This window comes from Cricetulus griseus, chromosome 4 (assembly GCF_003668045.3).
Source record: "Cricetulus griseus strain 17A/GY chromosome 4, alternate assembly CriGri-PICRH-1.0, whole genome shotgun sequence".
In the NCBI taxonomy this organism is placed as follows: Eukaryota; Metazoa; Chordata; class Mammalia; order Rodentia; family Cricetidae; genus Cricetulus; species Cricetulus griseus.
This window is the reverse complement of record NC_048597.1, coordinates 51,989,504-52,014,450: the sequence shown is the minus strand read 5'-3', so window position 1 is coordinate 52,014,450 and position 24,947 is coordinate 51,989,504. Positions and strand designations below refer to the sequence as shown.

General features: G+C 40.9%; 1 protein-coding gene across 4 annotated transcripts in view; it reads left to right on the top strand.

The window, feature by feature from the left end:
• Positions 1 to 3,330: 3,330 nt before the first annotated feature.
• The window catches only part of Gsk3b (glycogen synthase kinase 3 beta), a 129,940-nt gene continuing 108,323 nt past the window's right edge, over positions 3,331 to 24,947 (top strand). For all 4 annotated transcript variants that reach the window (XM_027412697.2, XM_035444561.1, XM_027412698.2 and 1 more), the window contains exon 1: positions 3,331 to 3,940. In XM_027412697.2, the coding sequence (XP_027268498.1) occupies positions 3,853 to 3,940 (88 nt within the window). In that variant the 5' untranslated portion in view covers positions 3,331 to 3,852. The remainder of the gene's footprint in view (positions 3,941 to 24,947) is intronic.

The following is a 24,947-nucleotide window of genomic DNA, read 5'->3' as shown; positions in this document are numbered from 1 at the left end:
AAAAAAAAAAAAAATTAATGTAAGATAGTTTGTGCCAAAATATTTGAAAGCATTATCTAGGCATACTAATACTATTTCCAGTAGTTCCCACCATATAGGAAGGTAAAGTAAGAGGTGTTAAAAATTCAGAAAACCACTAATGAATGTTTCATTTAAGTTTCAATATTTCTGTGATGTACATGTGCCCCCCCGCCCAACTCATTATGTAGACTAGGCTGGTCTTGAACTCTGAGATATATCTGCCTCTGCATTACTAGGATTAAAAGTGTGTGTCACCACACCTGGTCATTCTGTGTTTTATTAAGTAAACTTTTCCTTCCCCAAGTCCTATTTGTGGACTGAAATGTGTATTTTTTTTCTTCCCTATGAAAAGGGAAAACTTGAGAAGATTAAAAAAAAAATCACGAGTTAAAAATATCTGAAGGAAACAGAAAAGTTACTAATCATAACCTTAAGGTAGACTATTTTTATACTAGTTCTATATATAAGAATAGCCCTGTTGCCAGTTTCTATAAACTAAACATTTGTTATTTACTTTTTTTGTTGGTATAATTAGGTAGGAAGGATTTAAAGTTTTATATAAAAGCATTTTAGGAACAGTGGCAAAGGTCTGTCATAACAGCATGTTGAGGCACCGTTCAAATGAGTAAGCTGCCAAGCAGGGCGTTTGCTTTTAGAATTCTTTACCCTCCCCCATGGCATCCAGTGACTTTATATTCCAATTGTGAAGAGCAAGATCCTTTCTACAGCTCTTGGGCTATAAAACCTATGCTAAGTGATGGGTTTACAAATTGATTGCCTGTTGGGCACATCTTTCCTGGGATTTTTCCTTTGGTCTACAAGGTTTCGACATCCTGGTGGCCAACACTTAAGATTTAAAGATCTCACACAAAACCCCAACGTTATGGTTTTGGTAACAACAACAACAAAAAAAAGTAGACTACGATTATCTCAATGGTGGACCTACGTTTCTACATGAAATAATCTGCTAAAGTTGAGCAGCTGCTCTCCTAAGGGCATGGATGGATACTCCGGTTTCCACATTCCCATTGTCTTCTACCAGGCCAGTCTCGTTCATTCGCGTTATTTGTCAAGCCTCTGTAGACATCTGAGTCTGCAAACACTATCCAGACCGTCACTGTCTCCCATCAAAGCTTACTTTGTTCTGCCCCAAGTCCCTCATCAGATTTTAAAGCAATAGCCTGGTAATCTGATCAAGTACGTGTACTTTTACATGTGCTTTCTGGAGATAGCATCTCAACAGAAAGAGATGACTATGCAGGTGGATATTACAAGCATCTTGGGATTCCAATCAGGATTGCGAGCGTCCAACTCTGACTTACTCCAGTCACAGTGGCCATGCCACACAGTTCTCAGATGGATCAAGGCAATTGTTTCCCTTATAGAACAATGGACGATGGACCAAGTGTGAAACCTACTTAAGCAGCAGTGTGCAGATAGATGACCTAAAAGACGAAAACCCGCTACGAGCATTTCTGACTTGCGCTTCCTCGGAGGCTTTGGGGTAGTTGGGTTTGACCACATTTCCCCTCACCTGTTTTCGGGGTTGCTTTTGAGCCGGGCAGTCGCGCCCAAGGAGCGCGCGCATCTAGCATGAGCTCATCTCTCGGGGGCGTTTCCAGAAGGCCGGGCCTGGCTGCATGCGCCTGGCGCAAAGGGCCCATGCTGGCAGTAGCCCCCCGCTATGGGCGGGCGCGGCTGCACAGAGGCGCTGCCTCTCTGGAAGCTTTGTTCCCATTTGAGCGCCAGAGGGTTCGACCCCAGCCACGGGGGCCCTAAGCCTTCCGGGGGAAAGAGGTTTTCAGATGCTCAGCACGCGCAGAGAGCCTAGGGAACACTCTGTCGGCCGCGCCCCGTCGAGCATCGGGGGATGGGGACGGCCCCTCGCCCCGCTAGAGCGCCCGAGTGCAGCCCGCCGACCGCAGCACTTTCAGACCAGCTGCACAGACAGCACGAGCGTCCTGTCGGAAAGCAGATGCGGGCCGGCCAGTCAACCCGTCCGCCCGCTCCAGGGACTACCCGAGGCCAATCCCACTGCAGCTAGGTCTTGCGATTGCACGGCAGTAAGCACCCATTGGCTACCTCCACGGGCTCCTGCACCCTCCTTCTCCCTTCGGAGCACCCCTCCTCCCCGCTGCGCTTCTGCTCGACGCTACAGACCAATGAGCTGCCACTTTATAGACGCCCTCCCTCCGCTTTCTTCTTCTCCCCACCTCGAAGAGGGAGGGGAAGTTCTGACTGGCCAGATGTCCTCGGAAGCCCCCGTCCCTTCACCAATCACTGAGAAAGGTACACGCCCAGTGGAGCTGTCCAGCCAATGAGGAAACGGGCACGGCGCCCGGCTGTGCAATTCCTCCCGCGACTCCGGAGTTTCGCTGTCCTTAACTCTTCAGGCTTTTCCCTGCGGGCGGGCAGCTCTGATTGGCCGCTGTTGCTATTGTCGAATCTCTTCTCCAGCCAGCCACAGAACAGGGCGATTCCACTCTCCTTCTGTTCGGCTACCTTCGGCATCCCTCGTTGCTGGGGCGTGGTCTCCCAGCGGTGTCTTCTCATTGGTTATTCAGGCCGCTCGGCTTTTTCCGTCAAGGAGCCGCAGGCAAACGACGTCTTTGATTGGTTCCGGTTTGGGTTTCGGCTTCCCAGCCGAAGCTGGCGGGCGCGGGCTCGGCGGGCGATTCCCAGACGCCTGTTACGCGGGCGGCGGGGCGCTGGGCGGTGTAAGGCTGGGTGGGGGAGGAAGGAGGCGGAGGACGAGTAGGAAGGGGGAGGGGGAGTGGGGAAGGGCTAGGCGGCTGCGCAGACGGCGCGCCTCGCACAGAGCAGCCCCCGACCCGGCCGAATGCGGGCTTGTGCCGCCGCCGCCGTCGCCGCCGCCTGGGCCGAGTGACAAAGGAAGGAAGGCAGTGAGGAGGAGCCGGCCCTGCAGCCGCTGACAGGGCTTCGGGCTCGGGGCACAGCGCGGACACTTCCTGAGCAGCCGCTGAGCACAAGCGAGGGGCGGAGGCCGGCCGTGCCGGGGCCGCGGACGGGGGAGGGGACCCCGAGGGACGGAAGCGGTTGCCGGGTTCCCATGTCCCCGGCGTATGGGGAGCAGTCAAGGAGCCGCTGCCTGGGGTCTGAAGGGAGCTGCCTCCTCCGCCGCCGCCGCCATGGCCGCTGGATCCAGCCACCGCCTGCAGCTGCTCCTGGCGCAATGAGGAGAGGAGCCGCCGCCGCCACCACCGCCCGCCGCTGACTCGCGACTTCGCTGCCCTCCGGTTCACCCGGCCGCCGCCGCCGTCAGACCGCCGGATCCCGCTGCTGCCGGAGCCGCAGCGTTAGCCGTCGCATCTCCGAGCCATCTCCTCCCTCCTTCCCATCCCCCTTCTCTTCAAGCGTGAGGCTCGTGATCCTTCCGCCGCTTCCCTTCTTCATTGACTCGGAAAAAAATCCCCGAGGAAAATATAATACTCAGAGTACTTATTTTCAATCAAGTATTTGCCCTCGTTCACGTGATATATATATATATATTTTTAAGGATTCCACTCCACCCTTTTTCTCCCCTCCCAGGAAAGGGAGGTGAAAGAATTGTATTTTTCCCCCAGCCCTAAATCATCTATGTGTTAAATATCCGTACTGATCTGTCTTGAAGGAGAAACACATCGCTCTCAATTTTTTTTTTAAATAGCTATACAAAAGGAGTGAAAAGCCAAGAGGACGGAGTCTTTTTTTTTCTTTTCTCTTTCTTGCGGGAGAACTTAATGCTGCATTTATCATTAACCTAGCACCCTAATATAAAACAAAAGGAAGAAAAGGATTAAGGAAGGAAAAGGTGATTCAGGAAGAGCCATCATGTCGGGGCGACCGAGAACCACCTCCTTTGCAGAGAGCTGCAAGCCAGTGCAGCAGCCTTCAGCTTTTGGTAGCATGAAAGTTAGCAGTGAGTATCGATTTTATTTTACACCCTTTCTCCACCTCACCATTAAGATAAGAAACCTCGAAATGCCAGGACCTTAAACTGAGAGACCTGATAGAACAATCAGAGGGTAATGGAAAAGGGCAAAACCTTTCTTGAGTCAAGACGAAGCATCTCCCTTTTCTCCTCCCTTATCCGTATCCCCTCCCCCAGCCTCATTAACCTTGAATTGAGAGAATATTAGTTTTATTTGGCTGGTTGGATTCGAAACTCGTTTTCTTACTCTCTTCTCGATGCTGGTAGTCAGTCTCTTCAAGTGCTCCAGTGCCTCCAGATTAAAAAAGCGACGGAAGCGTCTACTTGCCCATCCCTTTGAATAAAGAGGACAAAACTTGATTAATAAACCATGATGTATATTTGCCGAGTATGTGTCTTCTGGAACGAGGGAGGTTATTTTAGCTAGCTCAGGTTATCATGGTTCTGTATTCTAAATAGAGATATTAAGAGTCCCAGGCTCCTAATATTTCTTTTTTGCCCGTGTGACTATACAAAGTATTTCTTGATCTGGGAATGAACTTGCTTGGTAACCCACATTCACGTTGGAGGCAAGCTAGCATCCATCCCTCACTCTAGTAGGGGCTGGTAGAAGCCGATAAGTACCCCAGATAAATAATCCCAGCAGTTGCATCTCTAAGTGCATTGTCTTCAATTGGATAAGTGGTGTAATGTGTTATCTCTTAACCTTCCTGTTTTGACGTCGCCAATCTGCCACCGTATAATTTGTTTAATCAAAAGGTAACTTGGAAGTAGATTTAACTTTTGGTTGAGGTTGTAGTATCATTGGGCCAAATACTAAGTTAAGTGTTAATTGTCACTGACTCATTGTCATTTAAGTTTAATTTTGAGGTGCCATTGCTCTCATTACTTGGTAATTTTTAGAGTACAAGTGGATATCCTCTTAGGATTATTTAAAATGTATCAGTATCTGTCACTGTCTTTTGCCCAGGGATCTGTGCTGAAAAGTCCAGTTGTTGAAGTGATTGATATACTGAGTATCCAGTATTCAAATGTATCTATTTGTGGAGATGTTTATGTGGCATTTAATGACAGCTTGTTTGAACATACTTGAAGATTCTGGCATAATTACTTCTTTTCCTTATTCTATGAAGGAAGAGTGAGGACACAAAGATCCTTAGTTGCTGAGAGGAACTGAGATAACTGGAGAACCGAGATTTTTAGAAAGTCAAAATGTATGTGCTGCTCTGTGAAGTGGATTAAGCAATCGGAAACGATTCCTTTCGGTTGCACCCAAGACTTCATTCGTGTAGGCTTTTGGAGCTTGCCCGGAACAGGGTAGTCCAAAGTGATAGCTGAATGGGAGATATTTTTGCAAGTTAAAAACTTTTTCCCTTCAGTGACTAGCTAGTTTAGAACGCAGGGCATGTGAAGGGGAAGCTGATTTTGCATCTTTCAGGGAAGGGTCGTGCTTTCTAAGCACTTTATGGAGTCATTTGGAAGGAAGTTTTAAAAATGTTAGGGTAATTTTCAGTTGTGACGAAGCAGACCTCTTGATAGCTGCCTTTTGTGGTACTTCAGTATTTGTGTGGTTAGTTAAAAAAGCCGCACAGTTTGAGGCAATCCACTTACTGCGTTTATTTCAGAGATCTGTAATGCCAGAATCAAATACCAAAACTGGGGACTTTCATGTTGTTTCAGGATTTTCTTTGAAAACAACTTGTTAATTCTTGATAGAGGTTCTTTAGGATGGAATGAATCCAAGGAATGTAGTTTAAAGTGTTTTAATTTCTGTATTACCATATCAGTCAACATTAAAAAGACTTTAATGTTGATTTTAAAGAGTTTAATGCGGTGTGTGTGTGTGTGTGTGTGTGTGTGTGTGTGTGTGTGTGTGTGTGTGTTTAAATAACTGTGAAGTTAAGGACATGTAGATGAAGGAGGCAGACATTTGTTAGGGTGCTGGTGTTCTTTGGCACATAAGACATTATGGTCCTTGTCCCCAGACCCCTGGATGGTAAAGGCATACATTCAGAAAATAGTGAAGACCATAGCATGATAACTGCAAGACTCTAAAATGCAGATTGAATCAGTCGTTCAGAGGGACAAAGGGAAAGGGTAGTGAGAAGGAAGGGCCGGGGCAGGGAAATTTCTGCAGAGGCTGCGAGTTCTAAACAGGTGAACTGATGGGAAGCATGCCCTGTAGGTAGAAGGATCGCACAGCCACAGAGTATGCATGTTATATGGGAGGCAGAGAGCATGCTGGCATGTCTCAATTAGAGGGGCCTAAAGAGGCAAACAAGGGGGTGGACACTGAGACTTGGGGGAAAGTTAGTTAATAAAGAACAAAAGAGGCCTGTAAAAATTTGGGTGGGGATCCAAGGGTTATCTGCACTAACTGGCTTTCTGAACAAAGTATACTAAGGTGATTCGGAGAGACACAGAAGCCTTTTTGGGAGATGGTAGACTGTGATATAAATCATGAAGGAGAATGTGAAAATGGGATGAGAGGAACAGATTTGAAGACTGTGAGTGAAAAGCTGACAGGACTTTGGATGGGACTGCAGGGGAATATTTGTGGAGTCAGGAGTTAAAAATAAATTCTGAGGTTATTGGTCTGGAAGACTTGACCGCTGAGTTATATTGTTCATTGTAATGGGAAATTGAGAAAATGCTGAGATGAGAGGGTAGATGAGTTCACTTTTAAAAATGTCATGAACAGTAGGTTTCCTTGAAATGCAGCAGACAGCAGTTAGTTACTGGCAAAGGTACTTAGCTTTCTAGTTGTTAATTGCAATTTCTAATCTTCACAGATGTCAAATTTGTATTTGAAAGTAGCAATTAGAGGTGTCGTTTCTTTTCTTTTTTCTTTCTTTCTTTCTTCCTTGTTTCTTCTTCTTCTTTTTTTTTTTTTTTGGAGACAGGGCCTCCCTATGTAGCCCTGGCTGTCTTGGAACTCACTTGTTATGTAGGCCTGGCTGGCCTTGAACTCATAGAGGTCCACTTACTTTTGCCTCCAGAGTCCTGGGATTACATTATAAACATTTTAGATATTTTATATAGTCTTAATCTTTGGGTCAGCCTCAATTTTTTCCCACAAGTAATGATTCTTAGATAAATTTTGCCCGTAAAACAATATTAAAAGATCATTGATTATAATGTATTATTATTATTTTTTTGGTTGAGGCATTATCCCAAGTCTAAATTAGTATATTTCAAACACTTTTTACTTGCTGTAATGATAATCAATATTTTTATTCACATCCAGATTTACATGTGATTAAATGAATATCAACATATATACAGGTTCTTTAGAATGATACCTTTTGCTCAACATAGAGAAAGCACATGGCAATTTTGGTTAAAATTTTATGAGTAAGTTCTGATGGTGAACTATTGGAAGGAAATCTGACTAGTGCCCATCAGGTAGATCAGAGTTCACTAAGGCCAGCTTGGTTTACTTACATAGCAAGTGAATTCCAGGCCAGCCAGACCCTGTCTCAAAACAAAAAGTCATTAAGGAAAATAGACTTATTTGTAGTTGCATAGTATTCTGTGGTATCAAATTACACTTTTTAAAATCAAAGACTAGTTAGCTTCTTGGAGGCTTTTCTAGTTTCCAAGGAAGGTTCATTTCCTTGTGGCATGTAAAAAATTGGTTATTAGGAACTAGCTCATTTCTTCTTTTGCTCCTTCCTTCCTTCCTTCCTTCCTTCCTTCCTTCCTTCCTTCCTTCCTTCCTTCCTTCCTTTCTTTTTTTTTTGGGACAGGGCTTCTGTGTAGCCCTGGGAGTCCTGGAACTAGCTCTGTAGAGATAAAGATCTATTTGCCTCTGCCTCTGCCTCTGCCTCTGCCTCTGCCTCTGCCTCGGAAGTGCTGAGATCCAAGGCATGAGCCGCCACCATGCTGAGCTCACTAGCTCATTTTCTTGATTTTCTCATTTCATGGATAAAAAATGTTAACAGCTGAGATAGAAAACCAGGACCTTGCTTTTCAGTTCTGTCAGCTAACCTGACCCATAGTTTTAGAGGCTTAAGATATTTAGGTAAGACTTGCACAATCTTTCGTTGTGTACAGCTTTAGAAGGCTAATAATCAAGTGACAAGCCCTACTCTGAAACTTTAAAGGGACCCAGAGATTTGGCAGTTTGATATGGGACTGGGAACTGCATTTAGAAGATGTGGTGTCTTCTCATATTCCCAGCCCTTCAGATGGTACTTGCATCCAGTTTCATCAGTCTCTTTCATATATTGGACTTGAGTTGCAGATGTGAGATTTTGTTTTGGGTAAACAAGGCTGGGAGAGCCAAAGTCATGAAGGACCAGCAGTATATGATGGGAAGGCTGTTTTTGTGTGTGAGCTTTGTGCATAGAGAGGGCTGAGAAACATATGCTGGCCCTGGTTCACAGTTCCTTTTTTTCTGTTTCTGTTTTTGTTCCATGCTTACTATTAAAGACATTGCATCTATTAATTTAGTGTGTCTATGTGCATGTGGAGGTGAGAGGAGTCAGTTCTTCCATGATGTGGGTGCTGAGGTCTGAATTTAGGTCATCAGGTTTGGTGGCCAGTGTTCTTACCGGATGAGCTATCTTTTCTTCCATATTTTTAAATAAGATTCAGTGGCTTGAGGGACAGGGATAAGGAAGGGCACGAAATGAGAATAGTGCCTCTTGGGATACTCCACCCTACAATGGAGAATGGAGAGCAGAGGTGCATGGGTGTGAGAGCTGTGAGACCTGGTACTGAGACAGGACCAACCTGATTCCCCAGGTACTGTTCCATAAAGAACATAATCGCTCTAAGAAAATAAAGTTGTTGGAACAGTTAGCATCATTTTTCTGCCTGATCTTTCAGGGATGTCCCCAGTGATGGTAAAAAGATATGCATAATTTGGAGAGTTTTTTGGTACATGGATTTTGGTGTGGATATTGTAGTCTTGATATCTAACTTTGGTTTTACAAATCTTTCCTGATTATTACAAAATTGCCTTTGAAAACTCGAATATGATATAGAAAAGCATGTTTATGTAAAAGCTTTTGTGCATAGAGTAGGAAGGAAAAACTGACAATTGAAGGAGAAACATTTTTCTTGAAATTATCTTACTGTTAAGTTTACAGATTAAAGCTGGTGGCATGGTTCAAAAGGTCAGGGCTCTCAGTGATGGCCTTGATTTGATCCTGGGAACCACATGGTGGAGGGAAAGAACTGACTCCTCCAAGTTGTCCTCTGACTTCCTATGTGTGCTCCCTTCCATAAATAAATGTGGGAAGAGTTAAAATATAAATGGAAGGAATATTTATTCCATGCTAGTATTTGTTATTGGGTTTTATTCTAGTTTTTTTTTTTTTTTAAGCCACCAATATTCAGAACATAACTGAGATTCAGTAAAATTTCCAAGACATGCTTATGTTTTGTAATATACTTGGTCTGGTGCCAGATACAAAGGCGCAGCCTGGTAGATTTGGGTTCTGAATTTACTAAGTGTTTCTTACCACTTTTGCTTGTGTTTTGGAGAAGAAGAATTGGCAAGTTTCAGTTTTATAAATGGTCAAATCTTATATTTTTGTGTTGCATAGTTTTCACATCATTATTGATGATATATGTCTCTTGGGAATAATTTTGCCAAACCACTATTTTGTTGGTTTGTTTGTTTGTTTTCATGATTCGATAGCCAATAATAGTGCACACTGAACCCTTATTTTGTTCTTTTATTAACATGGTTTGGAGTTGTTAATTTCTTAATTTTTTTCTTCCAAATGTATACAACAGTGAAGGCAAGCATTTCTGAGAGAGGAACTTTAAAAAAATGTATTTTAGATGGTTTTGTAATTTAATTTATTTGTCTAGGATTAAATAGATACCTTCGCAGGTCAGGAAAACCAGGCAGGCAGAATGTTGGAAGCAAGAGTGTTACCAAGCAGGAACATTAATACTTCTATGTTTTCATCACTATTAATTACTGTTAATTGTTTATAACAGTATCCTTGACTTAGGAAGGTAAAAATAAATATGTTGCTTTAGTAGAAGTACCCATTGGTAGTAAGGTTTATTATTGAATATTTACTCAGCATTAAGTGCTCTGCCAAGAGGATAGTGCCACCATCCCTGTTAAGATTTATTTTAATTTGTATTTATGTGTGTATATGGATGGCTGTGTATGTGGTGTGTGCAGGTGCCTGTTGAGGCTGTAAAAAGGCATCAGATCTTTCTGCAGCTATAGTTACAGGCAGGGTTTTTGGTTTTTTTGTTTTTTTGTTTTTTTTTTTTGGTTTTGTTTTTTTTATTGTTGTTGTTTGGTTTTTTGTTTGTTTGTTTTGTTTTTTTTTTGCTTTTTCGAGACAGGGTTTCTCTGTGTAGCTTTGGAGCCTGTCCTGGCACTTGCTCTGTAGACCAGGCTGGCCTTGAACTCACAGAGATTGGCCTGCTTCTGCCTCCCGGGTGCTGGGACTAAAGGCGGGAGCCACCACCACCAGGCACTGACAGGCAGTTTTGAGCTGTCCATGTGGGTGCTCAGAACTAAACTCAGTCCACTGAAAGAGCAGCAAGTGCAGTTAACCACTGAGCTAACTCTGCAGCCTTTTAATCCCCCCACCCCCCTCTTTGGATTTTCAAGACAGGGTTTCTCTGGCTGCTCTGGAACTCACTCTGTAGACCAACCTGGCCTTGAACTCAGAGATCCACCTGCTTCTGCCTCCCAAGTGCTGGGATTAAAGGTGCATTATCACCGCCCTGAGTTTTGTTTTTTGTTTTAATAAGTATTTTTCTTTACTGGTTTGTTTCATGTGTATGGCATGTGTTTTGCCTGCATGTATGCTTGTCTATATAAAAACAATGTATTTGTCTTCTTGCCCTCAGAGGCCACAGGAGGGTTTCAGATCCCCTGAGACTGGAGTTACAGACAGTGTGAGCGGCCATGTGGGTGCTAGGAATTGAACTCAGATCTTTTGGAAGAGCAGCCAGCGCTCTTAAGTGCTGAATCATTTCTCCAGTCAACACCTCCCTAACTCTTTTAAAATCTGAGATAAAGTTACCCAGATTGACCTTGAATTTACTAGTAGCTCAGGAAGGCTTTGAACTTGTGATCTTTCGTAAGGAGCTGGGAAAACAAGCTGGCCATCATTACCAGCAACTTTTAGCATAGCCTGTTAAGGATAATTTAGCAATGACTGTGTGACTTTTCATCACAGAACTTTTTGAAATCATTTTCAGATATGCCTGTTAGCAATTATAATATTTACTTATGTTGACAGATTCATAGCTGTGTTTGTTGGCTTGTAGGTATCTCAAAGCTTATGCTTTCTGAGCATTATTCAAACTGAAAGGAAGGGGTAATAACCTTTATGTTCATAGAGTTCGAATAAGAGCAAGGCATGGTTTGTGATAATCAATAGAGTTTGAAAAAGAGCAAGGCATGGTATGTGATAATCACAGCATTAATTAATTACAGTCCCCTTGACTGTTGGTGTGCTTTATTTGCATAATTTTTTAACACATTATAAAACATGCTTTGAAAATCTAATGTTCAGTAAAGTCTTTTCTTCATGTTTTGTGCCTAGCAGTTCCTAAAGGTAACACAAGATTTTGCTAATGTTTACAGATTGATGATTTCTGTGATGTGCTTGTATTTTTTGTATGTGTACTTAAGCTAACACTGGCTTTAGAAAAAAGTTAGAATTAAAGCAAAATTTAAATTAATGCCTGCAGAAAATTGATATTTTTTTCAATCAGATAGATCATGAAGCCTTTACTTGGAATGTGAATTAGAGGGGAGTTAAAAGAGTACTTTCTTGGTAATTACAGGTAAATACTATTAATAGTCTCAAACAGTGAGTGTGTAGTATCCTGTTTGAAATGATTCCCATGGTGTTTATATTTGTGTCTGCAGTGCCAAGTGTATCATCTATCTTTGTAGAAGTAGATGTTTTGTTCATAGTAAAGAAAAAGGCATGGGGGAAATTAAATTAGTCTTTTCCTTAGGTTTTTTTCTAACACCTTAGATGAGGAAACCTGTTTTGAGGGTTCAGAGGCATAGAGAGTGCCTTCCTTTAACCTCTTTATAGTGCATGGTTTCCTTCTGCTCCTAAAGCAGTCGTTCTGTAGTCTGAGTATTTGTCACTCATATAATATAGCCATGTCGTTTAGAGAAATCAAGCAGCATATCAAGGTTCTTGTAATAGAAGCTGGTCATCTACCTTCCAGGTCCCACTTCTCCGATGCAGCCTTAACTATGACAGCTTTGTTTTCCTCTACTAGTCATATTTTTGATTAGTATACTTTTAGTTTATCTTTAAAAAAATGAGAGCAAGGCCTGGTGGCACAAGTTTGTGATCCCAGCTTCTCAGGAGACTGAGGCAGGGTAGCAAGTCCAAGGGCTGCTGGAGCAACTGACATTCAGTCTTAAGTAAGAGCACTGGGGATATGGCTCAGTGGTGGGTGTTTGTCTAGCATGTGTAAGGCCCTAGTTCATTCTCCACTGCAAGGAGAAACAAATTCAAGGCAAATAGAAATGAAATTAACATTAGATATTGCTTTTGGCTTCTCATAGTAGATAGCATTGTCATGTCCATCTGATTTTTGCTATAATATAATCATACTATTATTTTTAGTCAAACTATTAAATTCTCACTATCTAGACATTGAACAGTAGTCATAGCAGGAGTAGTTTAAGACGCCCACACTTTCTTTTTAAGAGCTGTATTGAGATATAATTCATACACCATAAAGTTCACCCATTGAAAGCATACATTTTGGTGGTTATTAGTATTTTTGTAGAGTTGGGCAACCATCACAATGGATTAATTTTAAGATATTTTTACCAACCCCTCCCCCAACATACACACTAATCACTTTGCATCATCTATTGCCTAGCTATGGACAAACATTAATCTATATATATCTAGTCTAGATTTCATATAAATGTGTTTATATGCTGTGATCTTTTCTCCCCTTTCACTTTTGCTTTTTTGTTTTGATTTTTGAAAAGTGTCTCACTATGTATTCCTTGCTGGCCTGGAACTTGTTCTGTAGACTAGATTGGCCTCAAACTGGATCCATCTGTCTTTGTCCTCTTGGATACTGGGATTAAGCAGTGGTTCTCAACCTTCCTAATGCTGTGACCCTTTTAATACAGTTCTTATGTTGTGGTAACCCCCAACCAAAACAAACAAACAAACAAACAAACAAACAAAAACCCCAAACTATTGGTGCTACTTCATAACTGTAATTTCGTTATTGTTACGAATTGTAATGTAAATATCTGATATGAAGGATACTGATAAGTGACCACCTCCCCCCAAATGGTCTTGATTTACAGGTTGAAAATCACTGGATTAAAGGCACCCACCACTCTGCCTGGCTCCTCTTTGGCCTTTTGTCACACAGTTTCACTCGGAAGCCCAGGCTGTTCAGGAACATGGAATCTTCATGCCCTTACTACTCTAGTGTCTGGGAGGTTGAATTATAGGTGTGACGTGTCACTAATATCTGTCATTGCCATGGCCATGCTCTTTTATAACTAGCTTCTTTTTACTTGACATGTCTTCACTGTCTTCTATGTTGTAGAAAGTGTCCTTCCTTTTTATTGCTGAATAATAGTTTGTTATATGGAAATGTCATGTGCTCATCAGTCCATTAGCATTTGGGTTTTCTACTGTTTTGGTCATTTATGAGCAAGTTTTGATGTGAATGTATTTTTAGGATTTCTGGATATGTACCTAGGAATGGAACTGCTGGGTCATACCATGAATTGTTTAACTTTTAAAGAACTATGAAGCCTTTTTAAAATTCATAGTCAAGTTTCTTTTGGTTATTTATTATTATTATTTCTTTAAAAAAGCTTTACTGTTACCCTCTCTCTCTCTCTCTCTCTCTCTCTCTGTCTCTCTCTCTCTGTCTCTGTCTCTGTCTCTGTCTCTGTCTCTGTCTCTGTCTCTCCCTCTCCTTTTCAGGATTTTTAACAGCTAAAAGCAGAGGTCAGCTCCTTCACTGCCAAACCAGGGGATGGGACTGCTTCATTTTCTCTTCCTTCTCCTTGTCTGTGATGACCAGGTGTAAAGATATCTGCTGCATCAAACCTTGAACTTCACATTATTCTTGTTCTTCTTGATCTTAACAGATTTGGCACCCTTTCCCCTGGGCTATGACGAGAGAGGCCTTGATTGCCAAGATTTTCTGAGGCATGGCGACAGGCACTCAGTGCTGGCAACTGCACCCCAAACCCTCTGTTGTTATTTCTTTTTCTTGTATTATTTGCAGTGACAACAGTCTTGATTTTGCTCTACAGATATATTGTTTTTCCCCTCTTTTGGAGTTCTACCTGCTGCAATTCCCTTTCTTTCCCCCAGTATCCTTTTTTTTTTTTTTTTTTTTTTTTTTTTTTTTTTTTTTTTTTTGTAGAGCCCTAATTTCCCTGCCGGTACTTGAGCTGGTGGCTCTCCAGGGTCTTTTGTGCAGCTGGCACCCTCTAACTGCAGTCATTGCTCTACTCTACTGTTACTTGGATGATTTTTTATCACCAAAGAATAATATTGTCTTGTGATATCAGCCAATAGTGCTCAAAGTACCATTTGGTAAATATATCTGGAAAAGTTCTTCTTAGTTCATTTTTATTTAATTTGTTTGAGGCAGAATCTCATTATGTAGCAGTAGCTTCAAACTTGCAATTCTCCTGTCTCAGCTTCTTGAATAGTGTGCCACTATACTTGAGTCATTGATTTTTCTATTATTTGTTCAAAAGGGAAATAGGAAAAGGACATGTCTTTTGGCAGATATCTTCATCTCTTCTGTATCAAGACATTGAGACACAGGTGTTTGGAATATTCTTGTTAAGGTTTTATGATCAGTTGATTATTGTGATAATTCTGCCAATTTCTAAGTATATATGTCCCAATTATACATTCTGGGACTAGGGAAATAACCACAGGATGAGTTCAGGGGACCCATTGGGCCTAAGTTGGACTTAAGTCAAAACATTCACCTGAGCTCCATAAGCACATACCTGCTTTAACTGGACTTTAACAATGTCTTTTGGGGTCTGCTGGAATCAGCATCAATTCAGAACCAGCATCCTGTAGACCCTAGAAGGTCTCTTATCTTTCCCCCAGTGTACAATTGCCCTTGTACAGAGCTGTAGGTCCCTCTGGGGAAGGCCTGGAGAGTAAACTTATGGATATTTGTCTTAATTGATGTTTTGTTGCTATGAAGAGATGAAGAGACACAATGACCACAACAACTCTTAGAAGAGAAAGCTTTTTTTTTTTTTTTTTTTTTTTTTGTTTTTTTGGTTTTTTGGTTTTTCGAGACAGGGTTTCTCTGTGTAGCTTTGGAGCCTATCCGGGCACTCGAGCTGGAGACCAGGCTGGCCTTGAACTCACAGAGATCTGCCTGCCTCTGCCTCCCGATTGCTGAGATTAAAGGCATGCACCAACACCTGGCTGAGAAAGCTTTTAATTGGGGCCAGTTTACAGTTTCAGAAGTTTAGTCTGTTATCATCATGACAGGAACATGTCAGCATGAGGGCAGACATGATGTTGGAGAAGGGAGTAGCTGGGAGTTCTACATTTGAATCTTCAGGCAGCAGGAAGAAGAGAGCCACTGGTACTGGCTTGAGCTTTTGGAACTTCAAAGCCTACCCCCAGTGACACACTTCTTTAACAAGGCCACACCTACTCCAATAAGAACATACTAATCCTTCTCAAGTAGTGCCATTCCCTGGTGACTAAGCATTCAAATATAAGCCTGTGGGGGCTATTATTCAAACCACTACAGTATTTTATCAAGGTCCTAGGGTATTGGGGGGGTGGTGGTGGTCATAGTTTCATTTAAGTGGTTATGTGTCTACAAACTATCTCAAGTCTAGAAATTGGTTCATAGGCCAAGATTCCTGTCTTGGTTGGGATTTCTATTACTGTGAAGAGACACCATGACCACTGCAACTCTTCTAAAGAAAAACATTTATTTTGGGTGCTTTACTTACAGTTCAGAGGTTCAGTCCATTTCACCATGGCGATGTGCAGGCAGACATGGTTTCATTTTGATCAGAAGGGAACAGGAAGTGGTCTGTGACACTGGGTGGTATCCTGAGCATAGAAAACCTCAAAGCCCACCTCCACAGTGACATACTTCCTTCAACAAGACCATAACTATAACTACTCCAACAAAGCCACACTTCCTAATAGTGCTACTCCCTATGAATTTATGGGGGTCAATTACTTTCAAATTACCACATTCCACTCTCTGGCTCCCATAATCTTGAAACAATATCATAATACAAAATGGATTTAGTCTTACTTAAAAAGTCCCTGTAATCTATCATAGTCTATCAATGTTTTTAAAGTCCAAAGTCTCTTCTGAGACTCATGCAATCCCTTAATTGTAATCCCCTGTAAATCCAAATTAAAAAAAAAAAAAAACCACGTATTTCCAATGTATAGTGGCACAGGATATACATTAACATTCTAAACTGTGGGAAGGGAGCATAGTGAGCAAATACTGGACCAAAGCAAGACCAAAAACCAGCTGAGCAAACTCCAAACTGCATCTCCATGTCTGATCCAAAATGCTCTTCAGATCTCCAACTCCATTCCACTTTGTTGACTGCAGCACACTTCTTTCTCTTGGGCTGGTTCTTCTCCCTGTTAACAACTCTCCTTGGCAGGTGTCCCATGACTCTGGCATCTCTATTATCTTGGGTTTTCCAAGGGAATCCAGACTTCACCTTCATGGCTTCATGCAATGGCCTCTGTAGGCCTCTATTCAGAGACAGCTCTGACACATGACTGGCCTCAGTGGCTTTTCTTAGCCTGGTGTTGAGGGGGAGGGGGGATGGGGATTCCATAGACCCTTCTATGCTTTATCTCCAGAACCACATGCCCTAAGCTGCCAAGTTCTGCTTACTGGGGCTGGAGCATAGCCTCCTTGTTCAATTACTTCTTCACCAGCCTTTTGTCCTTCATTGTCTAAGCTTGGTTGTCCTGAAACGGGATCTCTAGATGGGGTTGCCTTCAGACTCAGAGACCCATCAGCCTTTGCCTTCCCAGTGCTGGGATTAAAGGTGTGTCTTATTACACCCAGCTCCAAGCTTTCCTTTAGTTCCTTTTCACAGTTGGAAATTTAGCTGGATGGGATCTTGCCTTGAGGTCACTACTCCCTTTATTCTGTTTCTTACTCCATTTATCTCCTTGGAAGATTTAGCTCTATTTCACTTCCTGGTGCCCCTTTCCTTAACCTGTACATTTTGTATTTTTATTTGCTCACCTTGCTCCTTTTCATTATAAATCTTCATCAAAATTGACACTAATAATCACCTGACAGTATATACTGGGCTATTTTGAGATTTTCTCTGTCAATGAAATTAAAACAAAGCTCTTCTCTTTAGCCTCAGGCAGACTCTTTGGAGAAGGGCAAAAAGCAGTCACTTTTTTTTTTTTTTCACCAAAATATCACAAGAATGATCTCTAGGCAACATACTAAAATTCTTCTCTCCTGAAACCTCTTGTGGTGTTACCTCTCCCCCTTCATCAAATCATACCCAGCACCACTGTCTTCCATGCTCTTACTATCATGACCCAGTAAGCAGCATTTAAAGCGTTCAAATGCTTTTCTAATCCACAACCCCAAGGTCCATATTCAAACAAAAGCATGGTCTGGCCTACACAGTAATTAGTACCCTAGTCCCTGGTACCAACTTCTCTGTCTTAGGATTTCTATTGCTGTGAAGAGACACTGTTGTGGCAACTATTCTAAAGGAAAACATTCTAAAGGATGGCTCGCTTTTACAGTTATAGAGGTTCAGTCCATTATCGGCATAGGGGGAGCATGATGACACAGGCAGACATGGTGCTGGCTACATCTTGATCAGAAGGCAACGGGAAGTGGGCTGTGACACTGGGTGCTATCCTGAGCATAGGAAGCCTCAAAAGTTGGCCCCCCACAGTGACATACTCCTTCAATAAGGCCATATCTACTTCAATAAAGCCATACCTTTTAATAGTGCCACTCCCTTCAGACTACCACAGTTCCCATTTGCCATGATCCTTTCATTTGTGAGCTTTCATTTGTTTGAGATTTTCCCACTTATTATAGATCATACAGAAACATACAGAAATCCAGTAGGCATCTTATTTATTTCATGCCTGGAAACACCATGAATGATGAGCCAGTACCAAGTGTCCATAGGAGTCATGCCACCATAACATTGATTTTACCTGTGCGGACCATTGCTGGTCAGTCCATTACAGACATTGCTTTGTCTATTTTACCCATTAGAATAACTATAATCATTTTGCCTTTGGCGATTCAGTTCTACCATCTGTCCCTGTTACTTTGGAGCCCAATTAAACCCATTGCATTTAATTTATCCAACTGAGTAGCAGCATCTCCAACCCTAAGGTCTAAGACAAGGAAAAGGACAACAGCAAAGCTCTTCAAATGTATTGGTGCCCCTTTCACCATTTTGCATCTTATAGGATTAGTGAAGGGCATGTTTTCTGGGCCTTCCCACTCTTAGCATCGCTTTCTCTCTGAGCCTTAAAATCTCTTCATCAGCACTGAACCAGGGGATAGCAGGCATCTCCAACTCCTTTTTCAGTAGGCCAACTTTTGACAAATGCTTCAGCCAACCATTCAGACAAACTTTGGTCACCTTTTTTAAATATGCAAGCTTCCATATTAAACTTAGAATCTCTACTCAGTGGACCCATATCCATAAACTTAGCTTGATCTAGTTTTATGTTCCTGCCTCCGTTACCCCACATCCTTAAAACCCATTCCCACACATTAACCCCAGACTTGCTTGAATTAGAAAACTCATTAAGCTGTTTAGTAGTATAACACACCTCCTCATGGACTATACTTTATATCTCCCCTCTAGGAGCCAAGTCTGGATAGATCTAGAGGCAACTATTGGTGGGCCCTGAGGGACATTAGTATTATCTTGCCTGGCATCTCCTACAAAGAAAGTCACTGCTTGCTGGTTTAGGATTAAGTGAAGGATTAATTTCATCTGTCAAAGCTGGAAAAGGCAGTATTTCAGGCAGTGGGAGTACATCTGCTGTGGATGGAGAGATTACTTCCTCAAGTGAGATAAACCCTTGAGAATCTGAGGGTTCAAAGTTCTCAGCCTCCGTAGGGTCCTTCCACACATCCCCACCCCAGATTACAGAATCCACTTCTTTATCAATAAATGCCCTTTAACCACCAACATCCTTTGAGGCTGGGACTTGAATTTTTTGCTGTAATTCAGCCAGTCTTATATATTCAGTTTTATTTTCCACAAGTTGAGCTCAGTGGGCTGCTGTGGAGAAGATTCTCTTCTAGGGCAAACTTAGAAACCTTTAGACTGTTTATGCACATTTGAAGCCCCAAAAGTTGTATCACTGAGTTCATTGTTGTCCTGAGGTGCTGTATCTTGAGCTGTGCTAGAAGTTGCTCATTCTTTTCCTTTGTCAATCTATCTAGAGATGCTAGGAGCAACCTACTAGCATCATCATTTTCCTTGTTTTCCCACAAGTTGTCAAACATTTTATATACTGAGTCACCAAATTCATTGCCTCTCACAATCCATGAATAAATATAATCAAATGCATTTGTCTCCTATTTGTAAAAATACTTTACACCATAGGCTTCAACTTCACACCGTAGGCTTTTAGTATCCTCCAAAGATTCATCCTTACACTTCGGTTGCTCTAGAACCACTTCTGGTATCAAAATCTATATTAGTCAGGATTCTCTGGGGTAACAGAACTTAAAGAATCAATCTTTCTCTTATATTGAAAGTTTATTAGAATGACTTATAGACTGCAGTCCAGCTAATCCAGTGATGGCTGCCTGTGAATGGAAGATCCAAGAATCCAGTAGCTGTTCAGTCCATGAGGCTTTGTCTCAACTGTTCAATATATGCTGGAATCCCAAAGAAGTAGGCTTCAGTGCCAGGGAAGGAATGGACTTGCTAGCAAGATGAGGGAGGGCAAGCAGACAAAGAGCAAAAGCTTCCTTCTTCCGTGTCCTTATATAGGCTTCCAGCAGAGGGTGTGGCCCAGATTAAAGGTGTGTATTCCCATTTACTTAAAAAAAAAAATCTAGGTTAGAATGGATCTTCCCTCTTCAAATTAAGCAAAAAATCCCTCATAGGTGTGTCTTGACATTTTTTTTTGGGGGGGGGGTTAGTTAATTCCAGGTGTAGTCAAGTTAACAACCAAGAATAGCCATCACAATTACCTTGATAACTCATGTTAACAGGCATAGAAACCTGAAGAATACTAATACTAGTTTAGATCAAAGCCATTTAGGGTTGTGTAAACCATAAGAGTAAGTTATATAGGCAACTTAAAATTTTCTTTGGCTCAGCTGGGCAGTGGTGGCGCATGCCTTTAATCCCAGCACTCAGGAGACAAAGGCTGTGAGTTAGAGGCCAGACTGGTCTTCAAAGCTGCACAGAGAAACCCTGTATTGAAAAACCAAAAAAAAAAAAAAAAAAACCACCAAAAAAATTTTTCCCCTATGGCTCTCCTAAGGTAAAAAAGACATAAATGTATATACTTATATATTTTAACCCTATACATTAAAATATTTTAACATAATTATGAAATTATTACATTCATTTTTCATATTAAATCTTTATAGCCAGTTTTTCACATTTAAGTGCTGATTTTGAGTAGCCACAGTGGTTATTGTACTGAATAGTGCAGGTTTAAAATTTTGTAAGAATCAGTTCAAGGTGCAATTCATGTATTTTAGTTATCTTCATGTAATAGGAAAAATGCATATGGGTTAAAAACACTTCATTAATTCATGTTTTTTTAGTCGTGTTTTCTGTTTCTTTTGAAATTTTATATTGGCAAAGGTTAAGAGAATTTTATGTTCTTTAAAGGATGCTAACTATTAGGGTAATTATTTCTCCCCATATTTTAGCCCAACTGCTAATATATATGTTGATATTCTTACTGCTCTGCTTGTTAGATGTATCCTTGCTGTGATCGTCCCAGTCACAATGAAATTGTAGAGTACTAAATTGTCTTTGTTGTATGTTCTCTCCCTTGATGTTTCAAAGACCTTCTCAGCTTTTAGTGCCAAATACCATTCTCCCCAACCATTTAGTCAATCCATTTGCTCACTTGTATATGGTTCCTTTAATACTCCTAGTAACCTTTCATGCATTCTACCTTACAGTCTGGTTAACTTGTGTTGTTTCTGTCTAGGAGACTAAGGTAAAGCATGGCACAAAAGTGTCTTAATTCATCCTTGTTTCTTGAAGTGTACAGAGTAGTGCTTTCTGTACTCTGTTGCGCTTCACACACACTGAGTTTAGGGCAGTGTGCCATGATGTGATAGTGTGTGGCGTAGTGTAGGCTGGAAACTGAACTCAGGTCTTCTGCAAGAGCAGCAAAGGCCATCTTTCCAACTCTTGTTATTTAAAGGACAAAGGGTAAGTTGGAGAGATAGATGGAGACTTGAGTTATACTGTGTGCTTAATATTCATTGGCTTTGAACTCTTTTGATTATTTAGGTTGAATGAATGAAGTAATCCACTTACTAGAAATCTGCTTCCAGGCTGGACTAAGTAAGCATAGTACCTTTGAAACATTGAGCACATTCAGCTGCTACAGTGACCTCAAGCTTTCAAGGCTTTTATTTGGAGTGGGTAAGGATAGAAGAGAGATTTAGAACAGAGAATCATGACATCATTTGCCTTTCACCTAGAATAAGTAAACTGACGGATATAGAAATATGAATGGTTCTTTTCATTTTGGATAGATTAGACAGGCAATTGTAATTTTTTGAGGGGTCTTTAAGATAATATTTTTTGATAAACTAGTAGCATATATTAGAGTATCACTTCTGAGCTTTCCCAGAAGGAATGAAGAATATTGCTAATATTTGTTGCTAAATGTGGTGTCTGAATATCTGTAAACTGACTGTCTATATTTGAGAGTGAGGAATAATTAGTTTTTACTAGTCAGCATGGTATATCTCTCGCTATTTGTGTACACTGTGAGGTAGCTGGCCTAAGGTATAGTTCTGAAACATGGGTGAGCTTTGTTTTCTCTGTGAGCAGGAAATGAGCTTGAATTGAGGAGTTACTAAAGAACAAGGCACAGTCCACTTACATTCAGCTATGCATTAGAGATCACTTTACTCAGAGACTGTAGAACTTTAGCTGTGAAAATGTCTGTGCACCATGGAAGGAAATGTCTACCTTGGAGGATGATGAGAATTTGTCTCAAAACAAAATGGGATGAGTAGGTCATCTTCCTCAGTCCTTAGAAAAGAGTGGTCCTCAGAAGCAGGAGACTCACCAGCTGTACTGCTTTCTAGATGTATAAATTGTATAAATTGCACACTTGGTTCACTTTCAGCATTAATTTAGAAGTGAAAGTGTATGAAAATGTAGTAATACATTATGTCTGACTAAATAAACCATAACATTTTTTGTGGTTCTGGGCTTGTCACATATTTCTTAGAAAATCTGTATACCTTCCAAAGTGTAGGGCAAGAAATGGAGGTGGCTGCTGTGGACAAAAGCATGAGGGTGGGCAAGAAACTAAAGCAGTCTCCGAAATACAGGTGATGGACGATCTTAGCAATGTAGTAACTCCAGACTTAGCTCTACTTGGAATGCCTCTTGTAACAAGCACTGTCATTTTAAGTCCATAAACATTGAGATGTCATTGTCAGTATTTAATAGATGAGGATGGAAGGTAACCATGCTTTAATTGATGTATTCAAAATCTCACGGCTAGTAGAGAATAAGTCCAGGTGTTGTCTTGAATCTGGGCTCTCCAGACTTTGAATATTTATTACATCACTATACAACACTAAGAAAATTAATTTTATCTTCACCACAGTCTAATATGACACATGATTTATAAACAAGGACCTCACATCTAGCAAGATCCATAGCTGTACAGTAAAACTGTTACCTTAACTGAGGAAGCAGGATAGGAAATTAGTAATGATGCCAAACTGGAAACGAGTTCATAACTATTCTGCCTCCTAGATTTCTGTTTTTTCCCATCTTACACCATGCGATTGCTATCAAATCTGCTGACTATTGATTGGGGCTTACTCCTTCGAAACAGCGGCTCAGTAGTAGTATGAGGAAGACTATATACACTGCGTAGAGGACAAGAACAGCAGTAAGCTGATTCTGATACAGGCAGACCCTGCCTCACCTGCTCTGTACAGATGAGCTCCATGTACCATAGAGGAAGCACAAAATTATAGTGCTTTTTGATTGAGGTCTAATCTTACCTTTAGGTGTCTGTAGTTTTTTTAGAATCAATTTTTGACTTTGTAAGATTATTCTGGCTCCTCTCTGATCAAGTGCAATAGACTTCTATTATTTATTTGAGAAAGAAATGACCACATTCCTTTTTTAAAGTAGTAGAATCCTCCACAGAAATGTTTTAGAGGATTTTAAAGAAAGTGCAGTTCTGAGGATCTGGTACTTTTTTAGTATTGGTTGTAATCAGCAGATGTTGGCCGTCAGATATTTGTATACACATTCTTTTTAGACTTCATTTAAAAAATAATTTTAGTCTGATATGTGTATGGAGGGAGTATGGTATATATTGATTGCGAAGTAGTAACTGTCTCATTAAAATAGCCAAATATGATAGAAACATCAGGTTACTTTGGAGTACAAAAATCTTTTCCCCTGCTGGTGCGTCAGTAGTATTACTTAGTAGGAGTGGTTGTTCTAAGATACCCTTAAACAATATGGGTAACTGTTTTGGGTCATTTGGAACCATTAAGTTTATTAGGTAAGAATTAAGCAGAATGTTGTCTTTCTCCTGTTCAATGTTAGTCTCAGTTTTGCAGAAGGGCTGCTGAGAAGCCTTTTCTCCATGCTCAGAACTGTCTTCTTTGAAATAGCTGACATCATCGGCAGCTCTAGGAACATCAGACAACACTGCTTGTGGCAGGCAGGTTTTTATAGGGGACCTTAAGTTAGCTCCTCTTTGTCCTTGCCAGGACCTTTTTAAAGGAGCAGCTAGCAGCACCGAGTTACTGTGAACTAGAGAAAGGAGTTGGAATTCCCTCTCCCTTTCCACTTTGCTCTTTATGGGTGCTGAGTTCAGCTTCTGATGGGATAATTTTCTTTCTTTCTTTCTTTCTTTCTTTTTTTTTTTTTTGTAACTTGGTACTTGTAAATAGATTCTGAAAAATTTCCCCACTTTGAGGTTAGAAAAGTATGAACCACAGGCATCCACTGTCAGTTTCTAAAAGTAGTTACACTTATGACATTGAACAGATACAGTGGCAGCCCTGAAATTCCACCTTTTAAATATTGAAAGAAAAGTCAAGTCATACATCAGAATCAGTCAGTGTTCTCTCTCTTTTTTTTTTTCCCTTTAAGATGGAAAAAGCAAGTTTGGATAGGGATCCAAAACAAGGTTCATCTGTCCAATTGCATTGGAGTTCTTTTTTAAATTCTTTTTTTTTTTTAAAGTGTAGTTTAAAATATTCTGATCCTCATTTGCCCACTTTGCCTCTACTTTCATCTTCAGAAGCTTGATATTGTGACAGTATTGGTAAGTTAGTTCAAGACTTTTTCTAGACATTTACATGTTACAAAAAGATTTTAAATAAAACATTGTGAGTATTCTGTATTTTCATATTTTCTTTCCTATCTTATTCTGGACATGAGCCATTATCCTTATCTGATTATTTTTTTCATGTAACTTCGGTTAATATTAGCCTCTTGAATACAAGGAGGACTTTTAATAATGATTTTGATACTTTTTCCTGTCATTAATATTGTATATTATGTTCTACCTAAATTTTCTATGCTTGTTCCAAAATCCATAAAATGGTATATCTATTGCTGTATTCCTGTAGATTTACTTTACCTTTCCTGTAGATTTAAACTTAAATTTTGGAAATAAGTTGACACAAATTTCACTGATTAATATTATAAGTAAAGTTGTTGAAGCTGGGATGCCCTTTTACCATGAAAATTGAATTTAAATTCCTTCCAATAGAGAAAAGGCCTTTCCTGTCTTGTTTATCACTGGGT